The 14,928-nt window shown below is 49.7% G+C and overlaps 1 protein-coding gene and 1 long non-coding RNA gene across 2 annotated transcripts in view; both read left to right on the top strand.

The window, feature by feature from the left end:
• ppm1e (protein phosphatase, Mg2+/Mn2+ dependent, 1E) overlaps positions 1–12,261 on the top strand; it is a 33,877-nt gene extending 21,616 nt beyond the window's left edge. Inside the window, exons 2-7 of the mRNA XM_062485133.1 lie at positions 3,296–3,417; positions 5,999–6,198; positions 7,792–7,980; positions 8,157–8,300; positions 8,472–8,565; positions 9,818–12,261. Coding sequence (XP_062341117.1) covers positions 3,296–3,417; positions 5,999–6,198; positions 7,792–7,980; positions 8,157–8,300; positions 8,472–8,565; positions 9,818–10,761 — 1,693 coding nt within the window. The 3' untranslated portion in view covers positions 10,762–12,261. The remainder of the gene's footprint in view (positions 1–3,295; positions 3,418–5,998; positions 6,199–7,791; positions 7,981–8,156; positions 8,301–8,471; positions 8,566–9,817) is intronic.
• Positions 12,262–12,293: 32 nt separating this feature from the next.
• On the top strand, positions 12,294–14,226 carry LOC134039330 (uncharacterized). Its single transcript, XR_009932763.1, has 2 exons — positions 12,294–13,233; positions 13,489–14,226. It is a non-coding gene; the product is annotated as an uncharacterized LOC134039330 (long non-coding RNA).
• Positions 14,227–14,928: the final 702 nt, after the last annotated feature.

Below are 14,928 nucleotides of genomic sequence, written 5' to 3'. Positions count from 1 at the left end.
CCTCCCTCCCTCCGTGGCTCTCGCATTCACTCCGCACCTCCCTTTCTCCGCTGCCATCTTCCTGGTCCTCGCTTTCGTGCCGTGTCTTAGTCACTCCATAGCACCGGGGCTGTCGGCCAACCGGCCCTGCAGGCCTGAAAACACACTCCGTCTCACCTGAGTTGTCTCACACACACACACACCATTTACATACTCCACTGTATTGCGAGCTCCCACACTACACCCACCAACACGATCCTCCCACACACACCCCCCCACACACACACACACGACTCCCACCGCACTTGCCTTGAGGCTTTCTCCAGTTCCCCCCCCCCCCCCGCCCCCCCACCTTCTCCACACATCTCCCATACTCCTAATCATTCAAGAGACATGCAATCAATCAGTGGAGATGAAATGGTCCATTGTGTGTTTCAGACGGGTCGCGTATTCCCATTTCATAAATAAAAAAAAGATCAGAGTGAAAGCATGAAAGGACTCCAGAGAGAGAAGGCTCTATCCATACTGTCTTGTGTAGTGTGTGTGCGTGTGTGTGCGCGCGCGCGCGCTTTCATGCATGCATTACCAGGTCTATCAATCAGATACAGTTCCATCACTTGAAAAGGCTATGAGTGGAGTCTCTAATACGTGTGACCGGCGTTCAAAGGTCAAATTTGCACTCTCCTTTTCCTCGCCAGTTGTTCCATAGGGCATCACGGGCGCAGTGAGAATTGACATTGGGTTGTCACCCCGCCACTCAGTGCGGCTTCAGAGTCCTCGTGACTCTTGCGAACATCCACTAGTGGTAGGCCCGCGTTTATATCCATCTCATAGTGATGCGAGTGTCATAGGACGACCTAAATGCGGTGGGTGTGTGGGAGTCCGAAGAGCGCTCCGCTTCTCTTTTCCATCTTCACACGCGCATGAACACACGCTAACAACAACTCCAGAGAGCACCTCCTGCTAACTGCTCTCTAGTAAAAAGGCTAGTTACGTAAGGGCTATTAGTGGTACTGTGGCCGAGTCAAAATCTCGCTTTCATGCCTCGCCACGGGCTGAACACGGACTACCTGTTCACAACGTCGACCGGACGAAATGTCTGCAGTGTTTTTAAAGGCCGATAGAAACGGCTTTTGGTCGCGATGGGGTTTAGTATAGGTCACAAGTTAATCTTGTTACGGGCTTAAGATCAGCTTCAATGTCTTTAATTCTACTGAATGACTACTACTACTTGAAAAGCCCCTTTCTGTTAAATGTATTTGGTTTAAGCTTTATTATTTACCCCACAATAAACAGTGTTTAGAGAGAGTGAAAGGATTTCCAGGAAAAAGACCCTTATGATAATACTTACACTGTAATTGACCCAGTGTATTTACAGTACAGTGGATAGCTACCAACAGGAGGGGCCCCAATGAATTTTGTCCAAAGTTGTTGTTGCTGTACAAAAGTTTTCGCTGTACCCAAGTTACCGTGGTTACCTCCACCTAGAGGTGGCCTTGTTACCCTGGTTACCCTCATGTAGAGCAGCCTGTCATTGGACTGTCCTTGAAACGTTCCACTTTCCCCTCCCTGCCTGTTGAGCGGTTTCTCCACCTCCTTTAGACCAGGGACGGATATATCCCCCCTCCTCCTCCTCCTCCTCCTGTCCCTGCCTCTCTCCCTTCATCATCCAACCCCAGGGCTGTGTCTCTGAGGCTATGCTGGCTATGTATGGGCACCCCCAATGATGCAGCAACGCACACACACACACACACACAGTCTCTCAAGCCCCTACTGCGAGGGCTGCCTGCCCTGCTTTAACCACTGTACCTGCTGCGTCATTCCCAGGCTGGGCTCGTTGTCATGACAATCCTGTCATCAGCTGTCAACACGACGGGCTCCCAGGGGTTACCATGGGTACGGGATCCGCGATGGCCTAACCTGCCCAGTTGAAAGCAACAGGGCCCCAAGGTCATCATGAATAAACAGCGACACAGCGCTAAGGCATCTTTAAAGGGAGAGTAATATTGTCCACAGGTGTGGGAATCGGAAATGAAATATCTTCGGATTTCCCCCCGTCCAGTTCAAACAGGAATTGGCCTTTTTTTCCAAAATCACGTTGACATGTGAGCGTGATCTGACTGGATGCCTCGAAAGCAGGGGTCGAGGCAACAGAGAGCAGAATCCTGGCGCTCCAATGGATCGCTGCCCACAGCAGGGCCACAGATTGACTCTGGACAAACAGATCGATAGCAGCTCGTCTCTGGGGGAGGAGGAGGAGGGGGGGGGGGGAGTGTGGCCGATACTTCACAGAATCAGGCTCAGTCTTAAGGTCAGTGGGTGGATCCTGCGTTAGGATTACTTCAGAATCCGGGACTCCGCTCTTCCATAGAAAAGCTACTCGCAAAGTAATTGGATTTTCTTTTTGACCAAAATGTAATTTGGGCTAGAAATGTAATTGACGTTCTTTTAAGCCCCAGAAGACCCGGTTGATCAAATCAAACACGTTGCACTCCGGGAGCCAGTTCAAGCTGAGGAGTCTCTCTCTAGATGTCTTAATATCTGACAGAGCCAGGCTCTCAACAGTCAGTAGAGTGTTTCACACCAATAGGAGAGCTGCGATGGTGTGTGCCCCTCCTCCCCCCCCCCAGCCAGTAGAGGGAAGTCCTATTTTGGCTGCCAAATGTCAACAGGGTCACTCATCATCCTGTTGAGGTGTACCTCCCAAAAAAGTAATCCAGCAGTTACAAAACAAGTGTAATAACGCCGGCTTTTCGTATCTACGGGTCGCGATTAACGCCAGCCGATCGAGGCCTTCCGTGGCCGAGCGGATAGTAATTAAACGAGAGTTGATTGCAAGAGCGAATCATTGGGAGTTGTGAGGAGTTTGGGGAGAATTAACAGGCTGATATCTTGCCAGAAAACCCAGTGACATCTGTTACGGGATTGGCCGGGATTGGACCTCTTGATTGTGTGTGTGTGTGTGTGTGGGGGGGGGGGGGGGGTAACTTGATAGTCAAATGGAGTGAAGTTACACGCATGCATGAGGTAATGGCACCAAGGAAATCCGGTTCTTGCAGACAACAGCCAGCTCAGGCTTGACCACAGTATCAAGTGAACTGATTACGATGCAGGACATATGGCCGCAGAACACCAACCAACCATGCTGTCATGCTGTCTGACTTGCACACAGTACATGTCCCTATCCTTGAGGGGCCTTCTCAATAAGGCTTTGAACTTGAATGGAATTAGTCCTTCAACACTGTTATACCTTTGTGTCGCCCTTCCTTTGACCTCAGTTTTGCGGTGGTTCTAAAACCTGCTCTCTCCTCCACAGTAACTGTCCGTTTTCCCTGGCGGCAGCCCTGGCCCGGGCCACGGCCGACAGTGTCCTCCAGAGCGACCTCACCATCCACCACCTCCAGAAGACCCTGGAGGAAGGAACAGACCCTCTGCCCCGTGAGTGCCTTTGGTAGTGCGAGTGTGTGTGTGTGTGTGTGTGTCATCTACCAGGAACACTGGAAGCTGTATTAGCATTGAAGCTAAACCCTGACGGTGTCTCAGGCCTTCGCGTGTTCAGCTGCCCCTTCTCCTGGTGAACCGAATCATATTCTCAACTGCCCGGTATACTGAGGTTTCCGGGGGGGGGGAAAAATCTGAAATATATTGTCCAATGTTTTTGCTCCAGCCAATTGAAGACAGGAATGTATTCAGTACAAGGGGGAGTTTTCTGAAGCGCCAATGCTAAAATCTAAATCAGGTCATCGACTGACCTATCTACCGCTTGGCTACTGCAAATCTCTCCCATCCAGATAACAGATAACAGGTTAAAATGAGTGTCTCGACCAGTCACCAGTCTCAGATTATATCATTTCAACACGTATCTCTCTCTCTCCCGTCCCCCCCACATAACAGTCTCTCTCTAAATTATTAACATGATGGTGAAAGTGCTGTGTTCTGGGCCCTCTCGGTACCGCAGCATTAAAGTCATTTGCTGTGACACCCTTAGTATAGCAAGGAAGGAAACTAAACATCCATAGAGGAAGAGACAGAGAACTGGCATTTAAGATTAGACAAGAACAGCAGCGGCCCCTTTGACCCTGTCACACTCCTCTTTATAGATCTGTTCTTGGAGGGAGAGAGGAAGAGATTGTCGGCGTTTGTGTCCATGCGTCTGTCTGTGTGTGTGTGGGCGGGCGGGTAGGTAGGTAGTCAGGATAATTTTAGCTGTGGTGGTTTGAGTGATGAGTGTGTTGTCTTGGAGGGGGCTGAGGAGGAGGTGTGTGTGTGGGGGGGGGAGGCTGGCTGGTGAAAGCTTTGGTGGGCAGTCAGAAAGGGTAAAGCTGGCTTCGACACGGAGACTGGCTGACGAACACAGGTCAGCCGTCTAGGCCCAGAGCAGAGGAGGCACTCTCCCAGATACACACACACACACTGCCAGGGCTCTGAAATGGAAGGTTAAATTTAACTCCAGAGTCGAGGGACTGAGGAGAGGAGAGGGAGAAAAGGAAAATGGTGAGAGGGTGGAACGCCAGACACAGTATGCATGCCCTTGTCTTATCATCATCATCATCATCATCATCATCTCTCTATGTACCCTGTTAGATGGGGCACATGTCATTAAATAAATCCATGACCTCAATGATTATGGTTATGTCATAGGATGACTCAGTCTCTTAATAAAAGCCTCTATTTCACCAAATCTCATGTAGCCAACAGTGAACGCTCAGCTAGCTATCCCACAATGCAATTCGGAAGAGCAATCCGTCCTCACTCCCAATGCCTATAATGCTTATAATATGCCAACACATCTTAAGATGCCCAATAAAAGGTTTACATTGACAAATAGAAATAGAAACATAAGCCGACTTCTTTGAAAATTCCACCAGAACAACAACTGCTTATCCGTGTAGCTCTGAAACTCAGACGCTCATCACTTATTCACTGGTCGTGGTCGAGACAAGTACAAGTTTGTTTGAGAGGACACCAAAATGAAAATCCTTCAATTTGATGCTTAACTCAATATTTGATGAATTCCTTTTGCCGTGAGCACTAAGTAAATGGACTATGATAACCAAAATATGTTTCTACCATCAGTCAAACCCTGCAGCAAGAGAGGAAACAAAGTACCTGTGAATCAGTTCTATAAACTCATCCATATCCATCTGTAATCCAACCATACCTAACACAAGGCCATATAAAGTCATGTAGGCCATGTTCAACAACACTTTACATTAAGGTCACATTAACTACTGTACCATGTAATTACATAGCAATGCCCAGTGCTCTAGCCTTATGGTCAAAAGACATGGCAGTAGTCCAACATAAGCAAACTGGAACCTTCGCTACGCATGTTGCTCTCCGGTGTGTCCGTGAGCCAGGAAAGAGAGGGGGAGGGGCTGTCCTGCCATAGGTGAGCAGCTCCCATGATCCAGGAAGCAGCGGGGGGTTTGGGAGAAGGACATGCAAATGTCGACCCTTGCTGCCGGGAGGACTGTGATGACCCCTATTTTCTTTCTCGCTCTGTCTCTTACTGTCCGTCTGTGTGTCAGTCTGTCTCCCTTTCTCCCCCCCCCCCCTCTTCCTGGCTATTTCTGTGTCTCTTCCTGTCTACCCTCTCTCTCTTTCTCTCACCCTCTTTCTGTCTCGCTCTCTGCCCCAACCTCCAGCCCCAAACCCTTTTGCCAGATGGTCTATTTCGACCACTTGTCCTTAATTCCATAGTAACCTTTACTCAGACACTGCGCTGTCTCCATGTGTGCTCCCCATGTAAAGGCTCCAGTCAGACCCACACAAGTGGGTCTGGACTCAAGAGGGCCACTGCACTAAGGATGGATAGATGCCAGTTCCTGATAGTGTGTGTGAATGTGTGTGAGAGACAGAGAGACCGGAGGGGGGGACTGGGACAAGCAAGAGCATATAAAAACATGTCGGCTTTCTTACACAACGGCAACGGGGGGGGGGATATATATTGTATATCTCTGTGACTTGAATAAGTGCTCTAATCCTATGCTGTGTGTGTGTGTGCGTGTGGTCACAGAGTTGGAGGCGGTAAAGCTGGCCAGGCTTATATTTAACAAGCTGTGTGAGACATGCTGCCTGTGGCTAAAGGATTTCCCGTACCGCCGCCGGCCCCAGCCCTACTACGAGACGTCCATCCACGCCATCAAGAACATGCGCCGCAAGATGGAGGACAAGCACATTGTCATCCCCGATTTCAACACTCTCTTCAACATACAGGTACGGACTGAGGACGTAATTGAATTGAATTCGATAAAGTCCTATCGGGGCTATATCCACACCCTCTGAGACACGGCCTTGGAGTGGGGATTACGCTATTCGAAACCGGTCGAAACGTACTAGAGGTGTTTGGGTACATCGCTGCGAGCATGGGGAACAGCGGCGGACAGATTTGGTTATTATCGATCTGAGTTCCTGGTGAGGGCATTAGAAAATAAAGGGAGAGACAAATGGGAAGGATGGTAGTACGAGCCTCATTTATTCATTCCCCGGTGGCCTTAAAAGTGCTCACTCCGACGGAGTTCACTAAAACCCCATGAGTCCCAGCAGATGGAATGCTAATCAACGCAAAATCGATAGCTTCTTCCCGGCCACCAACACGAACCAAATTCAAGATGGCTGCTCTGTTACCCAAGTAGACCCGGACACACTCACTTGAGCAATAAACAAAATGTCCAAAATATGACAAAATGCATTCCTGCCCCGCGGGCTCAAATTGAGAGGCCACTTCATTCATCTGTACATGTGTGCAAATGAGTGGCCCTTCTCCTGCCGACGTGGGTCAGCCCAGCTTCACTACAGGGCCTCTGCCACCCTAACAACACCATGAGGGAGATCAATAAAACTCCCCCTATTGGACGTATTCCCATTCCAGCCGCCACATGAGCCTTGAAGGATAGCACAGTAGGTGGCTGCCGGTGACTGAAATGCCTCTAATAACATTATTGACGATCAGGCTCCATAATGCACCCAGGGGTGCGAGAGAAATCACTCCCTACGAGGCTGGAAAGGAACTAACACATAAATACACATGTTCATTTCTGTCTGTCTCTCTCCCTTTCATACACACACACACACACACACACAACCACACACACAGGCATGTGAAGGGAACCCAAAGCCGCCAGCCTTTTTTAATATTCGGGTATTTTCTGGGTTCGACTCTCCGTTATCTCCATTTATTATGGACTCCAATTGGCTCATCAGCTTCCCCTCCGAGCCAATGACTAGCCGCCGAGGGACCCACGTCCAAGCTCACAGATCCACATATAATTAGATCATTATTCTGTCAGATCAAATGTTTATCCCATTCTATTAAGAGTGCCAGCAGCGGGTAAGCCCACTAATTGGCATTAAAACCTCAGTTAATTAAAGCAGATGGATGAATGGAGACACGAGCAGGTTATATTTGGATTTGCATATTCACGTAGGTACTTTGCATGTCATTAATTGAAAAATGTGCCACGTCATTGAATTCGCAAGCGCAAGTTCCCCCCCCCCCACTGTATTAAGAACTTTGGCCTCACCAGACCTGAACGGATTGAGGATTATGGTTAGTAGGGACAAGCCCAATACCACTTTCAAGCCTTTAAGGAAAGTACCACATGGTCAATGCAAACAATAGTTGTTCACATCAACAAATGTGAGATATATATTATATAGGTGGGGAATCTTTCAACTCTAAGCTTCATTGATAGAATTCCGCCACTGACAACAGTTCCTTTGGCTACTAGGCGGATATTTCAAGCACGGTAGTACACTTATCTCCTCTCGCCGTATCCCAATTGACCTTTGACCTTGTGTGACCCTCAGGACCAGGAAGAACAGGCCTTCTTCGCCGTGTTTGATGGCCACGGGGGTGTGGACGCCGCCATCTATGCCGCCAACCATCTCCACGTCAACCTTGTGCGCCAGGAGATGTTCAGTCAGGACCCGGCCGAGGCCCTGTTTCGCGCCTTCAAGGTCACAGACGAGCGATTCGTCAAGAAGGCCGCTCGCGAGGTAAGGATGCTCCACAGAGAGAGAGAGTGTGTCATACTTTCACGTTTTTATTATGATCAGTCCAAAAAAAAAAGTATCACAAAGAATTGTCACGTGCACGTGTTGCCTTGAATATACTTAAAATGTAGAATAGCTGCCTTTTTCCACGAACAGTGTTTTGTGTTTGCGTGTAACAGCACATGCGCTGCGGCACCACGGGCGTGGTGACCTTCCTCAGGGGGAGAACTCTGTATGTGGCCTGGCTGGGAGACTCCCAGGTCATGCTGGTCAGGAAGGGCCAGGCAGTGGAACTGATGAAACCTCACAAGCCTGACAGAGAGGTAACCCACGCACACACACACACACTCTCAAATCCCAAACACAGACGCGTACAGGTACAAACATAAAGCCCTTCATCCCTGTAATGTAACGATGCATATTCCTGTCCTTTCCTCTCTTTCCCTCCTCCTTTTCCTCCTCATCTCTCTGTCTCTCTCTCTGTCTCTCTGCAGGATGAGAAGCAGCGTATTGAGGCTCTTGGAGGCTGTGTCATCTGGTTTGGCACGTGGAGGGTTAACGGCAGTCTGTCCGTGTCCAGAGCCATAGGTAGCCCACACACACACACAGGCTCTGTGTACCCATCCTATTCTGTCCTATACATATTAAATACTGAGCAGGTGATCAGTAAGGTGTGGAGGTTTGTAGAGTGTACTGCAGCTGTCGTTTCAAATCAAAGATCTGCGTCAGTCATTTGCCGAATTTCAATTTGGTACGGTACCTGTCAAATATATTTCACGCACCTAGTTATCACCATGTCTCACCTTCACGAATAAGCAGCAGTCACTGACGTGCTTTTCCTGGAAATAGTGTTACTTGGGACACATGTAGAGAACCCCGCTCAGCAGCTGACCCGTGTCATAGTGGCCGTGCGTGCGCGCGTTCAACCTTACCCGTCAACATGGATTAGGGAAGCGTTTGACAGAGCCGAGCTTGTGTCGTGAGGGCCGTGTGAGTGCGTGTCTGCACGCGTGCCTGCGTCTGCACGCTCAGCAGGTAGGCTGCTCACCCACTCAGCAGGGGGGGGGCCCTAATCAGTGGAAATGATTTTGGGGAGGGAGGGAGCGAGCGGGGAGGTCACGATAGCGCCCCGAGGGTCAGGTTAGAGGGGCTGCTGACGCAGAGCTGACACCGGCAACCGAGGGGGTGGCTGAAATACTTGTGTAGTGAATCGAATTACACCCAGGACCATAGAAGAGAACAGCTCCAGCGAACCTTAATGTGATTTGACGACCTTCGTTTAGCCTCAATAATCTTCTCTAAGAATCTCCTAGCAAAGGGTGCTCGTATTGAAAACGCTATAAACGATATCATAATGGCAAGAAAATCGAAGCTTTTAACTAAACTAGCATGATTAAAGCCTATTTAGGCGAAGTTTTGGGTTGATTAAATCAATAGTTATTTTAATGGAGCGTTGATGAAAAAACCCTAATGTGATTGCTGTTCTTAATCCCAAATCTCCAGTAATCTGATATGAAAGGGACTTTCCTCGAAAGCTAATGACCAACAACCCTATTGTGAAGCACGCCATTCTTTGTGTTCCGCATTTGAGAAGGACAAAAGTCTTACCAGACGAAGGACAGCAAGCACTAATGTGTTCTAGTCTACCCCGCCCAAGTCTAAATCCTAGCACTGTGAAGTTACGGCATTGAAAAAGTGAGCATCCGTTCCAAAACGTTTAGGCTAAACAATGTCCACTTTGGGTCCAAACACAGAAAGCACGAGAACACATCTAAGTACATCTGGCCTTCTGTCTCTCTCTCCCTCATGTCTGAACAACACCGTCTTTTGTGATCGACAGGCGACTCAGAACACAAGCCCTACATCTGCGGAGACGCCGACCACAGCACCTTCCCCCTGGACGGCACCGAGGACTACCTGATCCTGGCCTGCGACGGCTTCTACGACACGGTCAGCCCCGACGAGGCGGTGCGCGTGGTCAGCGACCACCTGGAGGAGAACGCCGGCGACAGCACCATGGTGGCCCACAAGCTGGTGGCCTCGGCCCGGGACGCCGGCTCCAGCGACAACATCACCGTCATCGTGGTGTTCCTCAGGGACCCGCGCTCCCCGCCCCCGTCCGCCGAGGACGCCGCCCAGGAGGAAGGGGAGGAGGCGACGGCGGAGGAAGAGGAGGACGAAGAGGAGGCGCTCCAGGGGGGCGAGCGAGGCTGCCAGGAGGAGGGCGGCGCCACGGACGTGGGGGGGAAGGGCCGGGGCAGCTGGCCCGTGCAGCAGTGCTCGGCCCCGGCCGACCTGGGCTACGAAGACCGCATGGACTCGTTTACGGACAGAACCAGCCTCAGCCTGCTGGGTCCCGCGCTGGGGGCGGAGGAGGAGGGCCGCGTCCGGCTGCCCCCGGCCTCGTCCGTACAACCGCCCCTCTCCACAGGCTTCCCCCAAGACCACAGGCCCGCCGCGGGCCTCGGGTCGGCCTGGCTCCCCTACGTCGAGGAGGGTCTCCAGAGGCCCGCGCACCCGCCCAAGTCCTGCGTCCCCGCCTGCCAGGAGCCCAGCTCCACGGACGGACTATGGCCCCAGGCGGCCGCCCTATTCGGCCAGACGGGGAGGCGCACCCGGAGGATGGAGTGCGCGAGCCCCAGGTGGGGTTGCAGGCGCGCGGGCCGGGCCCCCGGGGAGCTGCCGGGGCTGCTGCACTCCGGCCGCGTGCCCTACCCCCAGCGCTGCCCCGTCCGGAGGCCCGGGGTGGCACTGCCCCACCTGCCCTCTGGCAGCAGAGTCTGATGCCACTCACCGGATCTCCACCATCTCCTTGCTCTCCTGCCCCTATCTCCCTTCAACCCCCCCCACACTCCATCCCTTTAGAGTTTAGTCACTGATCCATCCCAGCCATTAAAAGCTTCCATCCCCTGACACTGAGAATGGAAATCCACCCCCCCCCCACAGACCCCCCTTCTCCACTGCCATTCCTATCCATACCCAACCCACACCTCTCCCCTCTCCCAAAGCTAGACATTCATTCAGGAGGCCATAACAATTCCTGCCCCTGGCTCTAATTATGGCACACACGCTGATCTGTGCTTTGCGATAAATAATCAGACGCTTGCATTAGCCACCCACTTCAGCTCTATAGACGTGATTACTTAATACAGGATTATGAGATTAGCGGTCACTTACCTGAATAAACCCAACATATAGAGCGGTATGTATTCCAGATGGAGCCACAATGGGGGATAATGGGGTATAGAAGCGGATAAACGAAACGCTATTTAGTTTTTCCATTGATTACGTTGTTGTTTGGTAACAGTCTAGTCTAACCTGTCCAGCACACCAAATTGAGTTTTCAGTGCTGAACACTGAGGAAAAGCATTAGGAGCCATAGATGCCCAACATACTGTGTGTACAAGTGCCCTCTTTTAGGTTTTGCCAGGACTATCGGGCCAGGAGAGTTTAGACGGCAGCAGAACATGTGCCTTCGATATCTCAAGCGTGTCACGGAAACAGAAATGCCCTCGTTTTACTCCCTCAGTTTACCTTTAACAAGTGCGAGTCCAACTATGCTAAAAGGGAGTACTTAACTGCGCTGCTTTAACAAAAAACATTTATTAGGTAAAGGAATATGAAAATCCATCCCAATTTCATAATGATACATCCTCTCTTGAGGGGATGATGGCTAAGTGATGACTAGGTTCTATAAAACATGCATCAATATGCTCAATATCCAGAAATCCCTTTTGACTGTCGGGACTAGAACCCAATCTCGACTCGCTTAAGACAACAGGAATTGTTTGTGCCATCCTTGAGATTCACATGGACTTAACGCACTTGTCACGCTGTGCCATCGATTATATAGCTATATAACTCCCTTCCACTTCCAATGCTTTCCCATGGCAGGAGGCAGGAACCGAGGGTAGAAGTGACGCAACCAATCCCACATTTGGACAAAGTCACAGAACCACATTTCCCACAATTCCAGTTCTCATTGTCCAGTCTTAACTGCCCTGGCATACCAGCCAGCCAGACTCCACGAAGGCACAATCTCGACCCTTCAACCTCCACGACTGGCTAGAACACACAAGGTCATTTGAGAAAGGAATAATGGGACCGCGGTGAAGTCGTCCCCCACCTGCAGGGAGCAGAATGTAATCCAACGTTCTAGAATGTACGTGGAGCACTGGGCCAGTGGAAGGCTCGAGAAGTTGCCGTCCTGGACTAACGGAGAAGCTCCTTTTCCAGGCTAGCTGAGCTGTGTGGAATGTAGCCACGTTCGATCTTCAGAAAGCCACTCGGGTCCCTTCTTGAAAGTCGGAAACACCTGGCACGCTTCGGGAGGTCTCTGTTGACAACGGGAGAGGAGACGGGTTCAGCTTCACGTTGGCCTCACATCGTGGCAAATCATGGCATTTGATCAACATGTTTCTACACACAACAAGCTAGGATATAGAAAAGCGAATTCCAATGGGGTCAACGACGCGCCGAGTTATCAATGCTTCTGTGTCTTTCTCGGGCGTATAAACCACGTCTGCGCTGAACTCCCAGAAACAGTGGACCTCATGAACTGCCATTTTTCATGACAAATCAAACATATAAAGGTGTCTTCAAATCCCCACCAATCCCCCTTCCCATTCACCTCCACCCCCCCCCCCCCCCCACCACACCACCACTCGCCCCCCCACACACCTCCACCATCTTTTTGGGGTCTCTGCCTCTTTTCGAGAGCAAGAAAAGCGCACATCTTTTCTCTCCCCTGAATATTTCCTCACACGGGGCACCAATTACATCATGAAGTTGTAGTAAATTCACATAATGTACAATGTACGTGCGAATGTGTGCTGAATTGTGTGTGTGTATTATGAGTGTGTACGTATGTCTGTTCAAGGAAGGCATGTTTGGTCTGTCCTCTTAGGTCTACTATTTAAATCACCACTGTAAAGGTCAGCAGAATGGTGACACAATATTGTGTGGATATCAAGCTTCACGACCCTCCCCTCAGCACTGTGCTGTCCTGTTCACGTGACACCTTCAGAGGGAGAGCCATGTGTGTTAGCAGTGATTGGAAGGCAAGGGAACAAGGAACTGAAACACTGGGCTGCAACTTGGGATACCCGACAAGGGTTCCAACATGGTCGCCCCCCTAAACCTCACAAGGTTTCTATCCGAAATATTCCCTGGAAAAAAAAGTAACCAAAAGCTACATTAGCACGAATGCTTAATGTTCTCCCACCCAACCTAAACACGCGCCTGAGCTTAACCCTTGTGTTATCTTCGGGTCATTCTGACCCATCAGTCATTGTGACCCACCGTCGTATTGCGACAAATTTACCTCATACAAAAACAAAGTGAAGCATTTTCTTTTAACTGTCGGGCTGTCTCAGACCCCCCACATTGGAATGGTTAAAAGAAAATTATTTGTATTTGTTTTTGTATTGGGTAAAATTGGGTAAACACAACGATGGTTCGTTATGAACCTTTGGGTCATGTGACCCGAAGGCAGCACGAGGGTTAAAAGAGCCATAGTTCCCTTACCTTTCGCCCATTGCTTTGTACAAGCGTTCCCCGAAGCCAGCTGTCTCATGCCCATCTGATAAAGATCAGGCCTGTTCGCCCCCCCCTCCCTCTCTCACACTCCATTGCTCTCCATGACTCTGCACTGTGTGTCCATGTACACAAATCGCTTTGTTCCTGTAAGCAATAATGAACCTCGTTGAGCCGCGCGTGGAAAGGCTCTCTCTGAGGGTTTGTCTTCACTGAGTAAGGCAGAGCTGTCAGTTAGCCAACTACAAACATGTCTCCAAATCTACAGTGATCTCTTAGAGAGTCTAGCATACCTTCCGGTTATCCAGAAATTTCCGACGTCAGCTTTGTCCAAACACACCCCTTAACCACGATGCCTTTTTAAAAAACACCTGAGCGGTTCTGAAAATGTAAAAAAGGGACAAAAGGCGAGGTGAATTCTACCTAGCCTCAACGACAGGCAATCTCATTCAGAAAACTCAAATCGATTTCCGATTGACATGAGTCTAAAAGGCATAGGGGGAAAGGGATCGTTTCAGGCCCCGGCTAAAACGGATCCATTCCTAGCTCTCCTGTCACAGGATGGTTCGACCCATTAGGCTTCCCTGAAGACAAACCCCTGGCCGGCTCTTCCTCAACCTGCAGGTTAGGTAAAAAAAAAAAATTATATATATAACGTTTCAGTATATGTATCTTCTGTGTTCTCGTAGTATACATATGTGTATCTTAACTGGTGGCTATTATCATGTATAAAGAGATTAGACCAAGTCTTTGTCTGCTGACTGTTTATTTTGTGCGTCAACTGGACACGTTATCCTCTCTAGGATTCCTGTGTGTGTTTATGGGATGGTTTTCTCCCCAGGCTTGTGCTGTTCACTCACCCATACCCCCGTGGCTCGACCGAGAGAGCCAGGAGACTTAATTAGAATGGCTTCAGCCAGCACCTGTACATCCTTGGCAATAGAACAGACATATTTAATTACTCGAGTAGCGTTTCAATCAAGGTTTAAGATTCTCATGTGGTGATATGCGTATGTGCCTATGTCAAAGCTTGATGACCTGTGTATACAACTAAAGGAATGCCCAACCGTTCAAAGTGCTTTAGCTTTCAATAAGAAATACTCAGAGCTCGCACCCAAGTTAACTTTAGGGTCAGAGAGTTTAAGAGAAAGCAGGAGGAAACATCAGGTGCTTCATTTAACAAAAAGAGGGAACGGAGATGCAAATGAAATATAATAGGACATTTCATTTCCTTGTTGCTGGCCAAGCAGGTAAATAGAAACATGGCTTAGTCTTAGTCCAACCTGCAGGTAGACTGAACTGTGTGCAGTCACATATCCATTTATCTTTTCTGTGGTGACATGAAACATTCATGGCTATTAATTATTCATGGATACTTTTTTTGTTGAAAGCATTCAAAGTCCCATCTGAGTTCCG

This window comes from Osmerus eperlanus, chromosome 19 (genome assembly GCF_963692335.1).
Source record: "Osmerus eperlanus chromosome 19, fOsmEpe2.1, whole genome shotgun sequence".
In the NCBI taxonomy this organism is placed as follows: domain Eukaryota; kingdom Metazoa; phylum Chordata; class Actinopteri; order Osmeriformes; family Osmeridae; genus Osmerus; species Osmerus eperlanus.
Note: the sequence above shows the minus strand (reverse complement) of the source record. Positions and strands in the feature narration are given on the sequence as shown.